Source organism: Cryptomeria japonica, chromosome 3 (assembly GCF_030272615.1).
Source record: "Cryptomeria japonica chromosome 3, Sugi_1.0, whole genome shotgun sequence".
Lineage (NCBI taxonomy): Eukaryota > Viridiplantae > Streptophyta > Pinopsida > Cupressales > Cupressaceae > Cryptomeria > Cryptomeria japonica.
Window position 1 is genome coordinate 356,457,597 of NC_081407.1, and position 25,686 is coordinate 356,483,282.

The window sequence follows — 25,686 nt, forward strand, 5'->3', positions numbered from 1 at the left end:
TTTGTTGGTTTTCCATATGACTTTGAAGAAAATGGTAAAGCTTGCAAAGAATACTTTCTCATTCCTACATCATTTAATTTTAGCTTTTTCTCAAAAATCTCCAAATTAGATGTGAATGATGTCTCTTGAGATGCTTTGACAAGAGATAATGCTTCTCTGTTATGAGGAACCCTTGCATCTTGAGTTGGTTTCAAATTGTTGCAATACTGACTAGAATCTGTTGATATGGTTATTTCTTGTCCATTATGAGGAAATTTGACACATTGATGGTATGTCAAGGGAACTTCTTGCATGTCATGAATCCATGGTCTACCTAGAATAATGTTGTAAGATAAATTCATTTCCAAGACTTGACAAACTGTATCTCTCTCAACTGGTCCCATTTTGAGTGGTAACATCATTGTTCCCCTGGAACAGCGTTCTTCTTCGTCATTAATTGTTATTTTCTTTTTAGGATGCACTGCATTTTTTGAATATCCCAAAGCTTTTATCAAACTTAATGCACAAATATTTAAGCCATCTCCTCCATCTATAAGAACACGTTTGACGTGGGTTGTATGAATAGTGACTTCAATGTATAGGGGAGAGTTATGGGGATGCAATGATACATCATCATTTTCTATAAATGATAAGCAATGAGGGGCTATGAGATGTCCCATCATGTTTTGAAATTGATCAACATCCAAGTCCTTAAAGATTGTTGTTTCCACTAGAGCCCTTTCCAATATTTCCTTATGGATCGGTGAGATCTTAAGGAGCACTAAGATTGATATTTGTGCAGGTATTTTCTGTAATTGGTCCTTTAAGTTATAATGTCTTGAGGTGGATGTTGTATTGTTTGTTACACCTGGAGATGTCGACTTTTCCTTACTTTGAGTAATTTCATTCACTGGTTTTGCAACTGCTTTGTCTTTAAAACTAATGACATTGACTATATTGTCATATGTGTAGGTATAGTTTACCTTTGCTTTTCCCTTCTCATCTGGTAGATTGGATGGTCTGCCCTTTCCATAATTGGGGAGTGGAGTCTTGAATGCCAAATTTGATTCCACTATGATAACCTCATTATCAATCAAGTCTTGAATCATATGTTTCAGTCCTTGACAATCATTCATTTGGTGTCCTTTGTTTCTATGAAAATCACAAAAATGATTGTCATTCCACCAACTTAGTTTGACCTTAGGCTCAAAATCTCTTGCTTCTGGTAATGTGATTAACTTGTTTGCAAGAAGCATTTTTAGAGCCGAATCCAATGGTTCTCCAATGTTTGTAAATTTTGTACGAGGGTTGGAAAAAAAGTACTTTGGTTTAGTATTCTCTTGATTGTTTACTGGTGTTCGACTTGAGAGATTGAAAATGGGTTGCTATGGTTTAGCATAATTGTTATGAGATACTCCCTCATTGGCAATATTTATGTTCTTTGTCCAGAATTTTGGTTTATCGTTGTTTCTATTATTGCCATTGTTGTTGTTATCATTGTTGTTGTTGTTGTAGTTAGAGGAATTTTAAAGTTTTATTATCCCTTCTTGACCATAGCATCCTCTATTTTCAAACCGTTTTCAATCATTTTTGCAAAACTGGGAAGACATTGCATTTTGAGTCTATAACTCATTTTACTGGTAAGATTGTCGATGAAGATGTCCATTTTCTCTTGATCTAGCACATGTCTAGGATACTTATTAAACAATCATCTCCATCATTGTAGAAAGACCATGAAAGGTTCACCATTCTTTTGCTTGATGTTGCATAGGTCTAGCATTGTTATCTCATTTCTTATGTAGTAGGAGTATTGTGAGATGAATCTATTCACAAGTTCTTCAAAATATTTAATCCTAGATGGTTTTCCACTTAAGCTTATAGGAAATAAATGCATCAAATAGGTTTCAATGAGTGCAAACTCCATACTCAATGCAAAATTCCCTGATATGATCTTGAGGATCAGATTTCCCATCATATTTTTTGTATTTTGGGATTTCACAATGTTGTGGGAATGGTATCATATTCAAACTATTGTCAAAAGGATATGGATAGATGTCCTCCATTGAATATTTCTTGGAACTTGTTTCATTTTGCATATCCTATATTTGTTGTTGCAAAGTTTTAATTTGTTGAGTGAGAGTTGATAGACTTATAAAGAATTGAGAGGAGGGGTGAATCAGTGATAGCAAAAACAATAACACTTTAAACCCAGACCGGTAAAAATAATTAACCAGTTTACTTAAGTCTTTGCATGCAATCCAAAGTGCTATAAAAGAATTCACAACAAGTAAAACATTCACCATAACACAAGTTTTTATACGTGCAAAACCCAACTGGGAAAAACCACGGTGAGATGGGACTCACAAGTTAACTATCTACAGAAGAAATAGGTAACTGACCGGTTAAGGTCTACAAAGTGCTCTGCTAGGAGCGAATATTGTTAAAGATCCCAAAGCCCTGTTAGAAGCTATATCCGGTTAAAGGTAATACCCTGTTAGGAGTAACCTCGGTAGAGGATTTCAAATCCAAACTAATGATCACCTAGTTAGAGGATTTGTACAATGAAGCTTGTTAGAGCTTACCCAGTTAGGGGATTTAACTACTGTAATGATTAGAAAACAACAGGTGGTATGATCTAGAAATAGCACATCTTGCTTGTATAGATCCTCTTATGCTCACTTAATACTGCATCACTGACATACTCTGTAACTCCTTCAATAAATCACATCAACTCTAACTCATAACATCACTTGTATCTTGCATATCAAAATAACTCATCACAATGTCTTTTTATAGACATTAGATTTCATGTCGGCTCACGGACCTCATCACAATTTCCTAGGTTCAGTGTATCTAGACAATCTTCTATAGCACATCACAAATCATCACCAAAAATGTGGATTAGAGATAACTCATCACGACCAGTGATAACTCATCACACAATTAGTGAAAATTGGTTTGAACATCGATACCGATTGAGTGTTAAAAACTTCCAACTCATATATCGATTGTCTTCATGTGCCTCCTTTCCTTTCTTCGTTGTATCCCAAAACTGGTGTTTCTAGAATTGATCAAAACCAATTGTCTTTACTTCATGTACCAGTTGTCTACATATACCGGTTTAGACACCTTCATATCGGTTAGACTTTCTCTATACATATGATATTGGTTTGCAATACAAAGACTTAGGAGTAGTACTGGTTTGACTTAACTAAAATGACTATGACAATATGAACATATGTGTGTGTGAATATGTGCCATCAAAGACAACACATAAAGTAATCCATTACAAAATTCATCATCAAGACAACAATCTCCCCCTTTGGCATTGATGGCAACACTTTGAAAAAATTAACACCTAAGTGTGCTTACAAAAGAAATGTACAGACTCCCCCTTAATAGTACATACAAAATTTTCACATCACATACATATTTCTACGCCCCCTTTGACAACAATGCCACATTGAAAACTAAAATACATATATATTACATCAAAATTTGCAACAAAACTGCATATACATAAATATAAGAGTTTTTCAAGGTGCATTCACTGCAATTTTTAAGAAAATGTCACTGAAATTAATCTTCATCTGTGCAAAATCATTATCCCATGTTGCTAACAATGTTTCAGTGATCTCCATAGTTGTCATAATTTGTGCAGCAAATTCTTCCATTGCATCCACTGTGCTCATATTCGAGGTAGCCAAAATTGCTTTTGAATCCTTCTATGCCCTTTAAAGGATTTCAACTTTTGGAACCAACTCATTCTTTAGTTCTTTCAAGGATCTGATTCACTTAACCTGTTCAAAATCATAAACATCTAACAGATGTTGCAAAGCATCAACTGATTTGCCAAAATCTAAAGTTGAATTCTATACTGGAATATAAGTATTACTTATCCTCTCCAATTCCTTTTATGTATCTTCTCGCCTCTTCTTTAAATCAAAATAGAAAAAAGAAACTTTAGATGTATAGGCCAAAATTTTACCTCCAATTTCAACAGCAGTTCTCAAAAGATCTTTATTGACAAATAAAGTAATCTTGTCTTTATCAATATCTAACATTAATTGCTCTCCCCTTTTCTTTTTGTAACCTTTTTCAGTTAAGGTATGTGTTTCTTCTTCAAGTGATTTCAGTTGGTCAGTAGCATCAGCAACTAACTATCCAAGTTTACTAATAGGGGTGGACAAATTGCCTGTGTCAGTCTCTGTTAGGAGACTTGACAGAACATCAATAGCAAACTGTATAGTTTCTGCTTCTTTTCTTTGCTCTTTCAACCTTTTCTTTTGAGCCCTAGATTGCATAACTGTATCAATATCCAACAGTCGAGATGCGCTCAATTTGTCCACATCAATTGGACCTTGTATGCTATCATCATTAGCTATTATTTTCTCCATCTCCTTTTTCACTTCAGTCTTCTTCTCTTCATCCTTTTTCTCTTCAACCTTTTTCTTCAGTTTCTCTTTCTCTATCTCTATTTGTTCCTCCTATGTGGCTATAGTGACTAGTGGTAATTGTTGGATTTTGCCAAGATCAAGAAGTCATTGAAATGTACAAGATAGAGACATAATATGGGACAAGAATAAACTGTATTCTCATCAATAGAAAATGATCAACAACTGTTGTTCAATAGTTACATACAATGTAGATGAGCCTGCTTATATAGGCAAGGCTAGGGATATGTATGAGCACACAAATATGACATGTGGCTCAATAAGAAACAAGGGTAGGTAGGAAATAGGTGTGGGTAGGTAGGAGAAATAATATAATATTCCACATGAGGTGGATCATCCACCGAAGGTGGAATTATCACTCCATAATAAGTGGATATGATAGTGTAATAACAAGATCAACACCATAAGAGGTGGAATTTCTCCTACACACACTATCCCAATGTGGCACAAACACCCAAGTGTCTCATATCCAAACTACTATGAAATGCATTATCCTAAGTAAACTTAAGTAAGTGTAATAATATCCATGATGAATAATTATTTACACCAACACCCCCCCTTAAGTGCAACTTAGGGGAATGCACTTAAGTCTACAATGCAACTAAGCAATGCAAGATGGGTCCCGGCTACGAGGCCATGTTAGGTACCCATGAACAAATGCAAATGCATGCAAACCAATGCAATGAAATCTCTCACAAAGTGGGGAAAGAGAGAAAAACCCAATGGGAAAAAACCCTCCCCCAAAAGAGAGATGAAAGCTATACAAGAGAACTCTCAAAGAAGTATGTGAGGAACAAAACCCCATGTGAGGAAAAGGTCCCCCCCATACGAGAGAAGAAGAGAAGTCAAACTGTGATCATCCCTCAATGAAGAATCTGCACCAATGATAGAAGCTCGATGTATGAAGAAACTGCTCCACGAACGTCGAACAACATTCCTCCCCTTAGGAAGAAACAAAACCAAAGGTGTATCCATGAAGTCTCCCCAATCATGAAGGGAAGATGTATGAAGAAAACTCATGATGAAAGGAATCTCTGAAAACTACTCAAATGTCCCCATGTCGATGCTAAAAGATACCCCTTCCAAAGATGGTAAACTGTGCCATACTGCTGAAAAAGGAACTCCAACATCTAGTGGAGATGAATGTAGAACAATGTCCAAAGACTCATGTGTCTCCTCAAAGCATAAAGAGACCTCCACCAACTGCTGTACATAAGTATCCACAATCATGTCAACCTCGAAAGAATGATCATGTAGAGAATGAACAAGAGGGTCAGAGTGTGCCCTCGCAACAATCGAAGAAGGATCATCTTCATCAAAGAGAAGATGTATGTCATCAATGATGTCTCCCAAATCTGCAATGTAGGATTCCACAAACAAACCTGCAATATCTGTCATGTAATCATCCCATGAATCTGAAGCTGGAAGACAATGTATATCCTGCTGCACTGAATCATATGAAGGCAAAACTGTCGCACTATCTGCATCATCAAGTACAATAGGTGATGTGATATCAATATGAGAAGATGAAATAGAAGACTCAAGAACGGGTTCACATGTGAGAATCCCCATGTTCAAGTGTCCAAAGTTCTCCTCAAAATCTGAATCATCACAATAAGTGTGATCAACATGTGTAGAATCATCAAATGTGAAATCATCATCATCAACAAAATCTGAAAAGGAGTATAACCGAGATGCATGATCAACCACCCCAGTTGCAATGATAGCTCTAGTTTCCATGTCTCTAATAAAAACTGAGTCAGGTGTGAACTCCACAACTCTCTTAGTTGTGCCATGTGTGATTTGATAGATAGAAAGGAGATTGTTTGTCAAGTGGGGTACACACAACACATCATTGAAGGAGTTATCCCCAATGTTAATAGATCCTTTCCCAATCACATCCATGTATGTATGATTGCCCATCAAAATCTGTGGCATGGTGCAAGGCTCAAATGTAGAGAACATAGACTGTGAAGATGCCATATGATGAGAAGCCCCTGAATCTAGAAGCCATCTCTTTGAAGTATGATTTGTTGTAGCACATAGAGCTTTTCCTTTTCTTGTTCCAAAAGAGTGAGTTTTTCCACTTGTAGAAGCCATGAATGCTTTCCCTTTTCCTTTTGAATGTGAGGAAGTGGAAGTTGATGAATCATCCTTCTTGTAGACTTTAGGCAAATCAATGTTATGCTTTTTGATGATATGTGTGAGCTCATCAATCTTCTTAGTATGGCAACGATGTTCCTCATGACCAATCTTTTTACAATAAGCACAAGTAGGTCTCTCTCTCTTTGGTGAATTATCTCTCTTGGAAGAGGACGAATCTCCTTGTTGTGGAGAAGATGGTGCTTTGTCCTTAGGCTTTGATTGCCATTTCTTCTTGTTTGAGTTGTCCTTTCCTTGATTTCCTTTGTTCCCTTGATTTGCCACTAATGCTTGAGACTTAGAAGAAGTCTTAAGAATGCCCATGCTTAGCAACTTAGTTTGTTCCATCATCAACATTTCATTGAAAGCATCAAATGTAGGCATTTTGTAGCTTGAACCCATTGTCATCCTATGAGTTTGGAAACTAGAAACAAATGCTGCATATTCTTGTGGAAGCTTCCCTATCAAGTTGAATATCAATTGAGTATCCTTCTTATCAATGCCACAATCTTTGAGTTGTGCCCTCAACTCATTTGCCTTAGTGACATAATCTTGTATAGTATCAAAGTTCTTGGGATCTAACATGGTGAGATCACTATCAATTTGATATCCCCTAATCTCATCAACTTGACCATACAAGTCTTGAAACTTTTGCCAAGCATCCTTGATTAGAGTGCATTTCTCAATATGAAAAATGAGATCCTTTGATACATACTTTCTTAAGGTACCAATTGCCATGATATTTTTAGTGAGCCAATCTAAGTGACCAACTGGATCAGCCTTAGGATCAGCTGGAGCAACAATAGCTCCATCAATGTAATGAGTGAGTCCTTTTTCCATAAGTTTACTCCATGCATCAATTTTCCAAGTAGCATAGTTATGTGGAGTTAAGAGAGGAAACTTAGAAGAACCCATAGCAGCAAAAAGGAAGGAACACAAGAGCACAAAAGCACAAGAGACACCCCCCAAATTCAATCAATCAAAGTACCCCCCCAAAAGTGATGATTTTGGCACTTTATACTTAGTGCGATTACAATGAGCCACTTGCAAAACAAGGCAAAGTGGGCTTATGATGCAAATTTTACAACTTCTCAAATGAGATACAAGAGACTTCAATCAATAGTGCAATGAATCTAACTGAGATTCAAGCAAATATACAAGTACCAAAAGAGCCAAAAATGGCCTAAATCTAAAAGTACAATTTCTACTTACAATGACATCAATCTGATAGCATCATGTGAAAGTAGACGAAAAAATACGCACTTTCAAAAAAAACGGCACCTGAAAAGGAGGTCGTATGACCCCAAACGAAGCCTCTGAAGTTGCAAAAACTAGGATTACTCAGGGACAGTCACCAAAAACTGCATTTTTTGAAAAATCCGTGCATCAAAATCAAAAAATTCTTTCACCACTGCGGAGAGCACGAAATTCTAGCCCATTTCAAAAAAAATTGCACCCAAAAAGGAGCAAAAATGAGCAAGTTATGGCCATTTGAAGTTGAACTGCAAAATCAAAAATGCAAATGAGAGGGGGTCAAAAAATTTCCAAACCCTGCTGATGTGGCACTGACGTCAGCAAAACACTGGGTTAAATTTGACGGCCGTATGACCGTCGCCAAAACTTCACTCCCTGGCTGACTGTGCGTCCGTACCGTACAGACAGACTGCGTGGATAGCTGACTGGATATGTTCCGTACTGTACGGAATGTTGATGTGGCAGTGTTGATGTGGCAGTACGGATGATGTGTGGCACAGTACGGAAGTGATGACTGGGTTGCTAATGTGTCTGTCTGGTGTACTGAAGGTCCGCGTGGCTTGCCGAAGGCAAAGGACCTGCGGAGGCGAGGGCCGGGAAGCGGCGCTCGGGCTGAGCGGTGGGCGCAGGAGCCGAGCGCGGACAACGGCGGCGGGACGAGCAGCGTTGGGAGCGTGCCGGAGCGGAGACCGAGGGTGCCGGGTGCGGCGCCGGAGGAGCTTGGCGGGCGGCGGCGCGGACAAACGGGAGCGTCGGTGGCACGGAGGTGGTGGGAGCTACGGGAGCCAGAGGACGAAGCGGAGGACGCTCGCGGGAGGAGGCGGAGCCTGTGGTGCGCCAGAGTCCGGTGATCAGCGAGCGGAGGCCGCGGGCGGTGGGAGGAGCCGGTCGGGCGGCGGCGCAGGTGCGCGGTCAGCGAGGCCGCGCAGACTGTCAGGTACGGGTGCTGCCGGGAGGACGGGAAACCTGCAAACCTGCGCTGCAGGTACGTACGGAGCACGGTGGGGGGGTCTGCGGACCCCCCAACAAAAATTTTTTTTGATTTTTTTTGCTTTCCAATTTTTGCTCGAATTTTTCAACTTTTTTTGATTTTTTTTTTGAATTTTTGATTTTTTCAAAACAATTTTTCTGAGAAATGAAAAATTTTTTTTTTGCAAAAAAATAATGAATTTTCAAAAAATCCGTACGATAAGCAAAATTGGGGAAAAAAAATTTTCTCACCAAAATAGGCCAACTTTATAACCAAAATTCATGGAAATGGCCTTCCGGACGCAATGGCGAGGTCGGATCTGGTCTAGGACGCCTCCAAATGACGATGCTCCTCAGATCTGCCTCTTGACGTCACAATAATGCCTCTTCAAGACGAATCAATGAGACTCCAATAGCTCTGATACCATGTTGGATTTTGCCAAGATCAAGAAGTCATTGAAATGTACAAGATAGAGACATAATATGGGACAAGAATAAACTGTATTCTCATCAATAGAAAATGATCAACAACTGTTGTTCAATAGTTACATACAATGTAGATGAGCCTGCTTATATAGGCAAGGCTAGGGATATGTATGAGCACACAATATGACATGTGGCTCAATAAGAAACAAGGGTAGGTAGGAAATAGGTGTGGGTAGGTAGGAGAAATAATATAATATTCCACATGAGGTGGATCACCCACCGAAGGTGGAATTATCACTCCACAATAAGTGGATATGATAGTGTAATAACAAGATCAACACCATAAGAGGTGGAATTTCTCCTACACACACTATCCCAATGTGGCACAAACACCCAAGTGTCTCATATCCAAACTACTATGAAATGCATTATCCTAAGTAAACTTAAGTAAGTGTAATAATATCCATGATGAATAATTATTTACACCAACAGTAATTGACTTTCAACTCGTTGTTCTTTTTTTGGTGGTGGTTGTATGTCCACACTTCCTTCATTAACCGGTGCTTCCTCTGTTAATTGTTCACCAACAATATCCAGTAGTTGATCAGTTTCCTTAACTGGTTCAATGACATTACCAGTTGTGTCAACGGTGTCCTGGATTTCTTCAATATCATCCACAAAGAATATAACTGGTGGAGAACTTGTCTCATCCTTATTCTTAATAGGATAGACAACATTTGATGTAATAAACTCTTCAACATCTAGCTCTGGTGGAGCTCCACTCTCAGTCTGATTAGGTTTATTTTCATAGCCTTTCAATAGTGCATTCATCCTTTGAATATCTTGAGGTATGCAATGAGTATCATCTTCAACAGGTTGAATATTTCCATCCAATAATTTCAGTCTCCTTGTTTTAGAATGAAATTGTCCTTTAAACTTAGCAAGAAATGCTAATAATTCATCTCGAGACAACTCGGGAAAATGTTGAATAAAGACTTTATCAATAATTTCTTGATCTTGATCTACAACCATTTTCCATTTATTTTCAAGAATAAAATATAAAGAATCAAAAATTTCCTTTTCAATATCTTGTGGCAATCGATTGTATTGACATAGGTGATTGATTACCTCTTGAACAATTTCTTGTTTGTGACCTTCATTAAATGAATCAAACTACTCGTTTACATTATCAAATCACTTACTCCCTAATGTTTTTAAATTCCTCTCAAAATCACTCATTGGTTTGAATGATGTAACATTAATAGGAGTACTTTGCTTTGAAATGTCTCCTACTGGTTTGGATTTCTTACCAATCAATTTCATCTTCTTTGGTTCTTCTTTAGTATTAGTATCCTCATATTCTTCTTGAAGAATGAGATATCTACCTCTCTTCTTTGTTGCAGTCTGCTTCTTTGCATATACCTTGGGTACCGGTTCCTTCTTGATTTGAATACTTCTAGTTACCCTTGTACCGATGGTCACAAAAGTTGCTTGCTCAACTTTCTTCTTTTTCTCCTTGGCACTACTAGGTTGAGCAGGTGCAATCCTTTCCTAGTAAGTTCCCAGTCTATTCTTTTGTTTATCTGTAGGAGATGCCAAAAGGTTGTTGGCATAACCGATTAGTAAGTCATAGCTGACTTCATAGCTCATTTCTTCAATCTCTTCTTCTTTGGGTTCAACGGCCTCCATTGTTGGTATTATGGATGTGTTGCAGTGGTTTTGTCATTGATGTCAACACTTGTCAACACTTATCAGCACTGGAGATCTTTGGTTATATTCACCGGCATCTTCAATGACTTATACATAGTCACCGGTATTTGGTTCACCAACAGGTTATATTGGCCACCGGCACAGAGGATGACTTGTTATCATCTAGAGATCACTTAGTTATGTCGAAGACATGGTTTGGACACTTGGTTTTGGTGATTTGGTTATTGGTCTAACCGAGTTTGCATATTTGATGTTACTGGCAAATTGGTCTAGGTTATGGACCGGCATGCGTTATATATTCTATATCAGCATGGCATGTTATGGAGATGATTTATTGATTGCTTATTATTGTAAATGCATTAAGCCGACATGATGCATTGCATATTGATTCATTTGTAATTGATTTAATTTTAATGTTCTTAGTGAGCCGACCTACACAATTGGTCTTAGGTTTTGGTATATATGTAAGATCTCATTTTTAGATTAACATGGTAGTGGAAGAGGAATGTAATAAGGTATATGTGAATATAAGCAGAGCTACTCATGCAGATATCATTGAAGATTAAAGGAAGGTTTTGAAGAAGACAATCAGAGCTTAACCGGTACGGAATCTAGCATATGAAGATGCTACTATGAGCAGTACATTATCATTGGATTTAACCATCCAATTGTAGTCAGTGTGACTCTCATTTTGTGATTGAGTAGTGAGCTCTAGGAAGTTGGCCTTTCTGCATGTGCAGACCCCATTTGTACACACATACTAACTACAGTAGTATCATCTGATTGTGGGTAAGGTTTCCTATTATGGTTTTTCCCTTACAGGGTTTCCACATACAAATATCTATGTTATGTGTTGTGGATGTTATGTATCTTTTTGTTTCATGCATTAAAATTTACCGATATTGTTATTAACTATTAAACCATCAACTGACATTAAGTTTGGTTTACCGGTATTATGCATCAAGTTCTATTAAGTTATATTTGGGTTGAAATTGATAGACAACTGATTCACCCCCCCCCCTTAGTTGCCTCTGGGTCCTAACATCCATAAGGCAAAAGTCAAAGGTTACAGTGAAACAAATGTCTTTTTCAAAGTGTTTCACCACTTCATCAGATAGCCTTAATCTCATGCTCATCTTCTTTTGAAACTCATTGAAATATTTGTTCATGGCAATAAGACATGTGTTCTTCACATCCTTAATGTTATTCTTTATTTGGGTTAAAACCGGTGTGTCCTCTGACCATTGAATATCACCAATTCTAGGAATGAAATTATGAAAGTAGAAAAATAAACCAATCAGCAGTTGACCATATTTAGACTTTTGGCTGTTGTCTATCTTAATTGCTTCTAAGTTCAGCATCAATTGACATCCCATTGCCTTGCACAAATCATAATCTGCAATCTCTATCATCATTTTGTAGGCGGCATGCACAACAGTAGTTGGTACATTGTTCATCTTGCTAGAATGAAAAATCTGATAGCCAATAACCATTGTTGCAAATCTGACTCCTGGATCTACAATGTTATTGACCGATATAGCACGACCGTCAGCAGTGGTCTTTGTCAATGAAATCACAATCTCCTTTGAGATTGTCCTCAATTTTGGTACTTCACCAGTTTGGTAGAAACCAGTTGCTACACGAACTGCCTCCTTTCTGATGGTGTGAGATCTATCAACATACATGTTCCCACCATGTACATAACTAAGGATAATGCTAACATGTTCATCCTCAAAATCTTCAAGAAAATAGGTTGCATTATGAAAACCCTTTTGAAAAACCCTAATATATTCGAGTTTGATTTTCCCGTTCTTATCACATAGAGATTTAAGTTGAGATTATATTTTTAGTCATCCTAGATCCTCAATTTTAAAATCTATATAACTAGTCAAGTCACCTTTGATCAAAATACCTTGCGAAACTTGAGAGAATGCATTATAAGATTATGTTTTATCTAATTCCATTGACTCCATAGCTTCAGCATTAATCATAAGACTCTCTACTGGTGTAGACAGTGCTGCCATTCTATATAATCTTGATTCGAGAGAGAGATTTAAAAAAATACCTTATTCCCTTCGCACTGGTAGGGTTTCCGATTGTTCTCTCATATGCACACCCGTTTCTCCTTTCCTTACCTTCAAATATGATTCAACTTTTGATCCATAGCACAAATATGTTCTTGATCAGCTAACAATGCTTTGTTTTGCTCTGTAGGTGCTCAAAATGCTTCTTCAAATGCAATTAGGATAAAAATAACTTAGTAAAACTTCCTTTTATTAACTTACCCACTACATTAATTACACAACCGATAGGGTAACAAACCTTAATTACCGCTCAACAAACTCACCTGTATCGATAGGTATATAACCGGTTGGTAATCCTTAGAAAACTGATAGATAACAATATCAAAAATTCTCATATTACAACTCGAAATGCAAAACTCTCTTATCATACACTTCAAGGGGTTCGAAAGTAGATTTACCAATATGCTCCCCTTAGGCTTGTTGAAAAGCTCAGTTAACCAGTGTAGCAATCACCACACTCGGTGAAGGGTTTGATTCTTCTGTTGACTTGTCCTCGTTTTTCTTCTTCCAAATTTTGTTCATCTCCACTCTGGTTTCTTCAACATCAACCTTTTTCTTTCCTTTTTGATCTTCAGAGTGGTTTACCGGTTTGTTCTTCTTTGCTCTAGAAAACTTGGCCATGTGTCCTGGTTTATAGAAATGATAGAAGCCCATCTCAGATGCTCTCCAAGGTCCTACATTACCTCTTCAAGTCCTTCATTTGCAGTTCATAGCCACATGTCCATAGTTATTGCAAATTATGCAAATCACATTTGTTACCTTCTCCATCTGATATGGACTACACCGGTTGACATAGGGTTTTTGCTAGTTCATGTTTCTCTGGTTGTCATAGGTCTTTCTCTAGTCACCGATAGGTCTTCGATTCATGTGAGGTGTTGGATTGTTCCCTCCATATCTGCATTCAATTGATCTATGTCCGTACATATTGCATGTGTAACAATGACCTTCAAATCTTCTAGACACATATCTAGTATTAGCATTATAGCATGTGTTCTCATTAGATCTGTGTCTATAAACATTAGCAGTATGTCCAGGTTTGTGATAGATAAAGCAAACAGATTTGAAAGCTTTCTTATCGGTAGGCTTCTTAGCCTTAGGAGTAGTTTTACCTTTATGCATGTTGCTCTTGGTACCGAAAGATTCTCCTTTCTCAAATGTATTGAATCCTAATCCAAATGTGTCACCTTTCATCCTCTAAGATTGGATCTGTTCATCCAGCATAAAGGAACTCTTCTTGAATTTGTCAAGTTTCCCATGAGCCTCAATAAGCTCTTTGGTAAGATCTTCATTATGTTTTGTAAGAGTCTCCCTAAGAGACATTGCCATTTCAAGATCTAACTGTAATGCTTCTTTTTCTTCCTTCTCCTAATGCCAATGTTCATACAAAGTTGCATTCTCCTGCTTGATCTTAGAAATCTCATAATCTTTTTATTTAATCATGTCTTCAGTTGCATTCTCATACAGATTGTAAGAGCTTCAAGTTCTCTCCTCGGGTTTAGCTTTTCACCATTCAGTTTCTCCACTTCTTTAGCCAGTGCATCAATGTTGGCCTCATCTGAAGAACTGTTGTCAAAGATCTCCAATAGTTGCTCAGTCAGCTCTCTCCTTTTTACTTGCGAAGCCTTAAATATGCCTCTCAAGGTTTCAAGCTCTTCCCTAGTTGCATCAAGTACTCTAGCCATCTATCTATAACTCATATCCCCCATAATGACTTTATGGTTTCCTTCCAAGAGATTAAGCCTTAAGGAAGTTAGGCTCTGATACCAATTGATAGACTTATAAAGCACTGAGAGGGGGGGTGAATCAATGATAGGAAAAACAATAACACTTTAAACCCATACTGGTAAAAACAATTAACCAGTTTACTTAAGACTTTGCATGTAATCCAAAGTGTTATAAAAGCATTCACAACAAGTAAAACATTGACCATAACACAAGTGTTTATATGTGGAAAACCCAACAAGGAAAAACCATGGTGAGATGGGATTCACAAGTTAAATATCTGCAAAGATAGGTAACTGACTACTTAAGGTCTACAAAGTGCTTTGCTAGGAGTGAATCCTGTTAAAGATCACAAAGCCCTATTAGAAGCTATACCCAGTTAAAGGTAATACCCTATTAGGAGTAACCTCGGTAGAGGATTTCAAATCCAAACTAATGGATCACCTGGTTAGAGGATTTGTATAATGAAGTTGTTGGCTTGATTATCATTATCATGTATTCATCACTTGTTGTCATTGATGAAACACTCTCACACACACATATGATTACATTGACTATCAGTGTAACTTCATTGATTTACACTGATAACTGGTATGTTTAAGGTCTATCTCTAACCGATACTCTGTGTCAACCGGTATGTACCTAAAAGATAACCTGTGGTTACATTAAGTCGGCATCAAAATGAAGATCAAGTGGAAGATTCCAGGACAATGGTTCACATATTTTGTTCCAACCGGTATTGACTATTTTAATCAATATCCATTTTTGCGATGAGTTATGTTTAAATGTCTAGATACATTGCACCTAGGAAATTGTGTTCCTATGGTCGATATAAGATTTGTATGTCTATTTAAAGAATTCTTAGTGAATCATTTAAACAAAGAGAACTAATATAGAAGAGGAGATTTTTATGTGAATATTGATATGTATAAAGAGTGAAATCTTTTGTTGAAGAGCGATAAGTGTTTAGATGAAGAGTAGTGTTGAATGTACTTAGAATGATCTAATCAAGCAAGTCTTGTGCTACTCAGAATAGATCAAATCTTTCTTGTTGTTTTCTAATCATTACAACAAAATCAAATCCCCTAACCGGGTAAGCTCTAACAAGCTTCATTGTACAAATCCTCCAACAAGGTGATCCATTAGTTTGGGTTCTAAAATCCTCCAGCAAGGTTACTCTTAACAAGGTAGTACTCTTAACAAGGTATAAGCTTCTAATCAAGCTTGGGATCTCTAACAAGATTCGCTCCTAGCAGAGCACTTTGTAAGACCTTAACCGGTCAGTTCTCTATTATTGCAAATAGTTAACTTGTGAGTTCCATCTCACCGTGGTTTTTACCTATTTGGGTTTTCCACGTATAAACACTTGTGTTATGGTGGATGTTCTACTTTATGTAAATGTTGTTATTTCATTTTGGATAGCATGTATTTTGTTCATATTCTTAGTTAAGTTCATCTACCGGTTAGTGTTTAAAGTTGTGCTTGTTTTGGTGTCATTGATTCACCCCCCCCCCCCCCCCTCAGTGCTTTCCAAGACCATCAATTGGTATCAGAGCCTAACTTATTTGACGCCTAACCACTTAGAAGGAAATATTGAAATTACCGTGCAGGACAGAAGCTACTTCGAGATGGTTAGAGAGATATAAGCTAGCAGAAATGAGATTGAATCCCTTAGGGGCAAACTGAAAGTCTCTCAAGCCAAAAGGAGAGAGTTGTTTGAAAAACTACTAGAAATATCTGATAATAGTTCTTCAGATGAAGCCAATATTGAAGCTTTAGCTGATGAAGTTGAAAAGGTGAACGGTGAAAAACTAAATCTAAGAAGAGAACTAGAAGGTTTCACAATCTGCATGAGTCGGGAACTGGAAGCCAAAAGAGCTATTGAATATCTTATCAAGGTAAGAGATCAAGAGATCATAAACATCAAATGGGAAAAAGATACTATACATGAGGACTTGATTGTTGAAACAGAAGAAAAGGCAAACCTAAAGTTGGATCTTGAGTTGGCATCTTCTCTGAAAGAGAACCTATCTAACCATAATGAAGATCTTGTCAAAACGCTTACTGAAGCCAATGAGAAATTGGAGAAGTTCGTCAAAAGTTCTACCATGTTGGAAGAAAAAATTCAATCACAGAGAATGAAGGGTGATATCTCTGGACTTGGTTTTCATACAACTGAAAAAGCTAAATCCTCTGGTACAAAGAACAAAACTACTTCTAAAGTCAATAAGACTATTGGTAAGAAGGTTTTTAAACCTATCTGCTTTGTTTGTCACAAGCATGGTTATACTGCAAATGTTTGTAGGAACAAACCTAACAGAAATGCAAATTACAATACTAATGCTAGGTATGTGTTTAGAAAGTTTGAAGGTCATTGCTACACATGTGGAATGTATGGGCATAGACATATTCAGTGTAGATATGGATCAAACAATCATGTACCACACATGCATCCTAGACCAAATGGTGACCGGATAAGGAATTTTGATAATCGGGTAAACCAGAACTGGCAAAGATCCTATGGAAACCGGTTTAGTCCATTTGAAATGGAAAAGGCAACAAATGTTGTTTGTACCTTTTGTAATAACCTTGGTCATGTGGCTATGAACTACAGAAAAAGAACAAGAAGAGGAAATGCAGGACCCTAGAGATCATCTGGTATGGTCTGTTACCACTGCAACAAACCGGGGCACTTGGCAAAGTTTTGCAAATCAAGGAATAGTAAACCGGTCAACTCTTTCAAGGATCAGAAAGGCAAGCAAAAAGTTGATGTTGAGGAAACCAAAGAGGATATGAATCGGACTTGGAAGAAGAAAAGCGAAGAATTGCCTGTAGAGGAAACCATTCCTTCACCCAGTGAAGAGAATCCAGGACCGATGACTTAAGCCTGTCTAACACGGCTAAGGGGAGCGTAACGCTAAAACATTTCCAGACCCCTTTGAGAAATAAGTTGGAAAGAATTTTTTCTGAATTTTGAATTTTGGTGACTTTTTGCTGACATGTTATCAATCGGTATTTCACTTAAGCGGTAAATAAAATTTAGGTTTTGTAACCTAAAAGTGAGAGAATTTATTGTGGTTGGTAAAGTGGATAAAAACAAGTTTTACTCTATCATTTTTACCCTAACTCTTTCGAAAAAGAAATTTGAAACGATTGCAGAGCAGAACAAGATTGTCTTGGTGTAAATTGGCAAATTGCTTTGTGATTAGAGAAATCAAGCTTAATAGAAAGTTGTAGAGAGGTGAACGGGTGTGCATTTGAACATTTCAACCGGAAAACAGAGCGACATGCAAGATACAAGGTATTTCTTTGTATACCGCTTCGAAGTCCATTTATCTAGAATGGCATCTACTTCTAAGTCTGTAGAGAGGTTTATGATCACTAGTGAGCCAGAGGAAGCTCTAAAGGCAGATGAAATTACATCTTATAATGCATTATTGCAAGTCTCGAGTGGTGTTGTGGTTAAAGGTGACTTATCCAGCTATATAGATTGCAAAATAGAAGATTTAGAACTCTACACATCTATACTCAGCTGAAATCACTTTGTGATAAGAATGGAAAAATTGAAGCAAAATATGCTAGGGTTTTTGAAAAAGGGTTTCATAATGCCGCATATTTTCTTGAAGACTTTGAGGATGAACACATAAGAAGCATCCTAAGTCAAGTCCATGGAGAGAATATGTATTTGGAAAGAACCCATACGATAACTAAGGGGGCTATTAGGGTTGTAATAGGTTATTTCTCAACCGGTGAAATTCCTGTGTTAAGAATAATTTCAAAGGACATTGTCTTCAAGCTAACCGGTTCTACATCTGATAAGTGTGCCTTCTCTATCAACACTATTAGAGACCCTCCATTGAAACTTGTAGCAATGGTGATAGGCTACCGGGTATTCTACTCCAGTAGACTTAACAGTGTTCCATCTGCAGCAATTCACATAGCACATAGAATGATTGTTGATAATGCAGACTATGATATTTGTGAAGCTATCAAAGACCAATTATTTCAAAATTTGAAATCCATTAAGAAGGACAATACACAAAAGTTCAAATATGGTCAACTGTTAGTTGGGTTATTTTTCTACTTTCAGAACTTCCTACCAGGTATTGATGATACTGAATGGTCCAAGGAACAACGAGTCAATGCACAGATCAAGAACAGCATTAAGGTTGTGAAGAATACTTTTTCAGCTGCCATGAACAAGTATTTTAATGAATTCCACAAAAAGATGAGCATGAGAGTGCAGTTACCTGAAGATGTGGTAAAACACTTTGCAAAAGACATAATCTTCATGGTTACCACTAACTTCTACTTGATGCAAGCAATTGAACCTAGAGAAGAAGAGATGGAAGATATGAGCTACGAGATCAATCATGATTTATTGGTCGACTATGCTAATTCCCTGTTAGCATCTCCCAAAGATAAAAAGAAGGCAAAATTGGACATCTTGGAAGTCCAAGCTGCACCAACTGAATCTGGTACTACACCTATAGCTAAAGTGAAAGGAAAGCAAAAGAAATTGATGAAAAATCTCCTATGAAAAAGACCACAAGAGGGACTCGGAGTGTCCTAACCAAGAAGGAACCAGCACCTAAAGTATATGAAAAGTATGAAAAGAAGGAGAGCACACGAAAGAAGAGAAATAGGAAACTGATTTTGCAACCAGAGTCTGAGGGTATAGATTCTAAAGAAGAACCCAAGAAGGAAAAAGCAATCGGCAGAACACCTAAGAAGGTAAAGGTAGTGCCAAAGGGAACTACACCTATAGATATTGCTACCTGCCAACTTGACACAATCTTTGAGAGGACAATGAAGTCATTGGGAAGAAACAGGTTTGACAATATCAAAGAACATTATGATTCTTTTACTGAAGATGAGGAGAAGCAAGTAATCCAACAGGTAATAACTTATTTGGGTCATTACAATAGATTTTCACATGATTTGAAGAAAGATATTTCAATCTCTTTGTATAATACTTTGTTAATAAATGGGAGGAAGCCATTCAATTAGAAAAGAATGTTATTGATGAAATATTTGTACAGTATTTTCCCAATCTATCATCAAATGGAAGTAGTGCTTTAATTGAGGAATACAAAGCATATTTTGATTTTAAAATGAGGAGATTGAAGTTCCTTAATGGAAAAAAGGCAGTTATTGAGTTTGAGACTCATCAGCTAGCTTGTATAATCAAGAAAAGGGAAGAAGTCATCCACTCTAGAAAAAAGGATGAGACTACTAATGATGTTCCTCGACTGGAAATTGATGAAGAGAAAATTGTTCAAGCTGACATAGTCTATCCAACCAAGAAGAAGGATGGTTCCATTATTCTTGTTGATGAAGATGTTTAGGACACAGTAGACCTATTTGGAGACATCACTGCACCAGATATGGATCCTCCTACAATCACAGAAGTACAGGTTACATCAGTTGATCAACCAGGTACTCAACTAAAAGTGGTTAGTGAACCGGCAACTGGACAACTGGAGAAACCTCGATCTCCACCGGTCATTGAGACTACTCAAAAGGAGTCTAATGAGGAAGCTATTACTTAGAAAGATGAAGATACAACAGAGAAAAACACAAAAAGAGCCATCACTAAGAGTATACCCCCTGAACTGGCAAAGCAAGAACTACTTGATGATGATGATGAAGATTCTTTAAGTATCTCAAGACCTATTGACATGAACACCTTGAGTGCATAAGAAATGATGAAGATTGCTAATGTTATGCAATCTCGAGCACACAAGAAGTGACTCAAAGAGTAGAGGACTGAAGCAGAGACAATCCAGAATGCGGTAGGAATTTTGTCTGGTTTACTACTGGAAACAATTGTTGCACATATTCCCACTCCTATCAGCAAACTTGGTCAGTTAGTTGCAGATACATCTAATCAAATCAAATCGCTTGAAGATGTTACTCAAATTGTTAGGCCCAATATGGAAAGCTAATGTACTGAGAGGGGAGGGGTGAATCAGTACTTCAAAACATTTCTTCAACAATATCTTTACTATTATGCATAAACCGAATAGTGTAGTAACATAATATAAAACTAAAATTAATAGATAACAATCATACATGATTCACTCCATAACACATATATTTTGGTTACACAGAAACTCTTGGTTAGAGAGAAAAATTGCAGTGGGGATGGCACCCACAACTTCACTACTGCAATAATAAAGAGTGCTCGATTAGAGCTACATGTTTAGCTATTTCTGATAGCTTACCCTATTAGGAGTAACAAGATCTGTTAGATCTACCTTGCTAAATGATTTTACAACACTTCACCTAAATGTTGCACCTGGTTAGAGCCTTTACAATTTATAGACTTGATTAGAGTCTTTTACCCTGTTAAAGGTTTCTCTTACAACTTTGAAATATTACAATAAAATTATAACAAATATCTGCAACTTTACATCTGGAATGTTATAGCAGATGCTATGTGCTCAGAATAGATTACCTTGCTTATAGCATACCTTGGTAACCCATATAGTAACTCGGTAAACCCTTTTGTTTACTCTGTTCTTCGACTGTTCTTCTGAAAACCTTCTCGGTGACCTGTGTCTCTGTAACAGTCTTCTTACACTCATGCACACACCTTTAACTCTTAACTCATGCTGTATAAATAGATCTCTTATAACGGTGATCCAATTCATTGCTTCGATCTTACAAACATGATTTATTGAATGAATAACCATGCAAAATATTTCATTGGTTAGATAACCTCAAAATCATACACAATATTTAAGTGCAATTTCCAATGTGATAATGGTTAGATGTGCCTCGATCTTGTAACACGTTTTCATGTGCATGTCCAAGTTCAATGAATCTGGTAACACATTTCACTCAGTGTGTCATCTTTGCTGCTCGGTAGACATGTAAAGATACTCGGTAGACAGCTCGGTGTATACTATGTTCTGTGACTGCTTTTCTTTTGTAACTGACTAGATTGTGCATACCGACTGAATATTTCGGTAATAGTAACCGACTAGAGTATATAGTATAACTTTGACATAAAACTAATGGGAATCTGATAAGTAGTAACACAAATATCTGCTGAGAAGAGCCACAAGAAGGCATATGGAGATAAACTGGCTAAGAACATTGAAAATGGCAAAATGGCTTTATCTCATAACGAAAGTTTGTTAAAGAAAGCTATTGAATCTGGAGGGAAGTATCTTGCCTCTATCTCCAATGTTACTTTATTTTATTCAGATATTTCTAATAATCAAGTTGAAACCAAGCAGGAAATAGAAAGGTTATGCAAGGCATATGTCTCACTCGAGGACTCCATTCATGCCTTTAACCGGTCTATAGATGATTTGCATGACAGACTGAACAGAAATGATAATGAGAGGGCTAAGAGATTTCAATCTCTAAGAGAGCTCAAGAGTCAGCTCACCTCATAGGTCGACATTCTTCAGAGAGCCTACTTCAGTGCGGAAGCTATTCTTGCTACTCCTGAAACCTGCATGCTAGACTCAATGGAAGAATTCTATTCCCAGCTGTTGTCTACCTTTGAGTATACGGATAACATATTGGAATCGTGGGAGAATGCTTTATCCCAGATGAAGCAGAATTTCAATAATATTTTTATGAGAATAGCCAATGCATGAACTTGTTTAAAATTGTAATATATCATGAACACTTTGATGCAAATTTTCTATATATATGTATATATTTTACTTTATCATTGTGGCATTGTTGTCAAAGGGGGAGTAATAATATGTATGTGTGTTTTTGAAAATTTTGTATTTATGCATGCATTAAGGGGGAGTATTACATTAAAGGGGAATTGAGTACACACACACACACACATATATATGTTGTGTATGCACACTTAGCGATATTATATTACTCAAATTTTTTTTCTAAGTGTTGCCATCAATGCCAAAGGGGGAGATTGTTGGCTTGATTATGATTATCACGTATTCATCACTTATTGTCATTAATGAAACACTCTCACACACACATATAAATTACATTCACTACCAATGTAACTTCATTGATTTACACTGTTAACTGGTATGTTTAAGGTCTATCTCTAACCGGTACTATGTGTCAACTGGTATGTGCCTAAGAGATAACATGTGGTTACATTAAGTCGGCATCAAAATGAAGATAAAGTTGAAGATCAAGATCAAGCAGAAGAGTCCAGGACAATGGTTCACATATTTTTTTCCAACCGGTATTGATTGTTTTAACCGGTATAAATTTTTTTGATGAGTTATGTTTAAATGTCTAGATACACTGCACCTAGGAAATTGTGTTCATATGGCTGACATAAGATTTGTATGTCTATTTAAAGACATCTTAGTGAATCATTTAAATAGAGAGAATTGATATAGAAGAGGACTTTTTTATGTGAACTGATATGTATAAAGAGTGAAATCTTTTGTTGAAGAGTGATAAGTGTTTAGATGAAGAGTTGAAGAGCAATAAGTGTTTAGATGAAGAGTTGAAGAGCGATAAGTGTTTAGATGGAGAGAAGTGTTGAATGTACTTAGAATGATCTGATCAAGCAAGTCTTGTGCTACTCTAAACAGATCAATTATTCCTTGTTGTTTATCATTACAATAGAATCAAATCCCCTAACCGGGTAAGCTCTAACAAGCTTCATTGTACAAATCTTCTAACAAGGTGATCCATTAGTTTGGGTTCTAAAATCCTCTAGCAAGGTTACTCTTAACAGGGTATAAGCTTCTAATCAAGCTTGGGATCTCTAACAAGATTTGCTCCTAGCAGAGCACTTTGTAAGACCTTAACCGGTCAGTTTTCTTTTACTGTAGATAGTTAACTTGTGAGTTCCATCTCACCGTGGTTTTTACCTATTTGGGTTTTCCACGTATAAACACTTGTGTTATGGTGGATGTTCTACTTTATGTGGATGTTGTTATTTCATTTTGGATAGCATGTATTTTATTCAAATTCTTAGTTAAGTTCATCTATCAGTTAGTGTTTAAAGTTGTGCTTGTTTTGGTGTCACTAATTCAACCCCCCCCCCCTCTTAGTGCTTTTCAAGACCATCAGATGCTTGTTAGATCTTACCTGGCTAGGGGATTTAACTGTTGTAATAATTAGAAAACAATAGGTGGTATGATCTAGAAATAGAACATCTTGCTTGTATAGATCCTCTTCTGCTAATTTAATACTGCATCACTGACATACTCTGCAACTTCTTCAATAAATCGTATCAACTCTAACTCATAACATCACTTGTATCTTGCATATCAAAATAACTCATCACAATGTCTTTTTATAAATATTAGATTTCATGTCGGTTCAAGAACCTCATCACAATTTCTTAGGTTCAGTGTATCTGGACAATATTCTATAACACATCACAAATCATCGCCAAAAATGTTGGTTAGAGGTAACTCATCACATAATCAATGAAAACCGGTTTGAACACTGATATTGATTGAGTGTTAATCGCTTCCAACTCATATATTGATTATCTTCATGTGCCTCCTTGCCTTTCTTCATTGTATCCCAAAATTGGTGTCAGTGGAATTGACCAAAACCAATTGTCTTTACTTCATGTACCGGTTGTCTACATATACCAGTTTAGACACCTTTATACCGGTTGGCCTTCTCTATACATATGATACCAGTATTCAATACAAAGACTTAGGAGTAGTACCAGTTTGACTTAACTAAAATGACTATGACAATATGAACATATGTGTGTGTGAATATGTGCCATCAATGATAACACATAAAGTCATCCATTATAAAAATCATCATTGTTAGGTCCTGGAGACAACTTAGAGGGGGAAGTGAATCAGTTGTCAAATAAATTTAAACCAAAAAAAACTTAACCAAACTTAATGCTTAATACCAATAAACCAAACTCAATGTCGGTAGACAATTTATCAGTTAATTGCAGTACCAGTAAAGATTAATGCATGAAACAAAAAGACAATAACATCCACAACACATAACACCAGTATTTGTACGTGGAAACCCTGTAAGGGGAAAAACCATAGTGGGAAATCTTACCCACAATCATATGGTACTACTATAGATAGTATGTGTATACAATAGGGGGTATGCACATGCAGAAAGGCCAAGCACCTAGAGCTCACTACTCAAACACAAATAGGAGTCACACTGACTACAATTGGATGGTTAAATCCAATAATGATGTACTGCTCAAAATAGCATCTTCATATGTTGGATTCAATACTAGTTCAGTTCCGATATGCCTTCACAAATCCTTCCTTCTAACTTCAAATGATGTCTGCGTGTGTAGCTCTACTTATTCTTTCATATATCTTATTACAATCCTTTTCCCAATCGCATATCGATCTGACAAATAAGATCTTACATATATACCGAAGCCTAGGACCAAAATGTATAGGTCCGCTTTACAAAAGATATTACAATAAAAACAATTTACAAGTGAAACAATAACCGATGCAATATCTGATTAAACTTGTCGGCTTTATGCATTTACAACAATAATAAATCATCTCCATAGCGTGTTGTGCTGATCTGGAATAGATAAGCCTGTCGGTGCTTATCCTGGACCTATTTGTCGGTAACAGCAAATATGCAAACACGAATATACCAAAGAATAAATCTCCAAGACAAAGTGTCCAAATGATGTCTTTGACATAACCATGTGTTTTCCATGTCATTCCAAGTGTTGGTGAAAATATATCCTATCGGTGAACAAAATATCGATGACTGTGCATAAGTCACTTGCTTGTCGGTGAACATTGCCAATTCTCCAAGTGCCAGAGTTGATAAGTGTTGACATCAATGACAAAACCATATCAACATATCCAAAATACCAACAATCTCCCCCTTTGGCATTGATGGCAACACGAGATGTAAAAACCATCAAAGTGCCAAAACAGAAATGCCAAATACCAAAAACCAACAGTCTCCCAAAAGAGATTAAAACCAGAAATCAAAATTCAGGTACAGAGAGTAATCAA

General features: G+C 36.9%; 1 protein-coding gene across 1 annotated transcript; it reads left to right on the forward strand.

Moving 5' to 3' along the window:
• The first annotated feature begins 8,339 nt into the window (after window positions 1-8,339).
• Window positions 8,340-8,994, forward strand: LOC131874167 (protein argonaute 2-like). Its single transcript, XM_059217417.1, has 2 exons — window positions 8,340-8,814; window positions 8,963-8,994. Exons 1-2 carry the CDS (start codon window positions 8,340-8,342, stop codon window positions 8,992-8,994), a joined length of 507 nt encoding a protein of 168 aa, XP_059073400.1.
• The last annotated feature ends 16,692 nt before the right edge of the window (window positions 8,995-25,686 follow it).

What these genes read in the sequence shown, in the direction of transcription:
- LOC131874167 (XM_059217417.1), top strand. Translation starts at nt 8,340, where the DNA reads ATGACTGGGTTGCTAATGTGTCTGTCTGGTGTACTGAAGGTCCGCGTG. An exon ending in CCTGCAAACCTGCGCTGCAG is followed by an intron (nt 8,815 to 8,962) that starts GTACGTACGGAG and finishes AATTTTTCTGAG; the next exon opens with AAATGAAAAATTTTTTTTTT.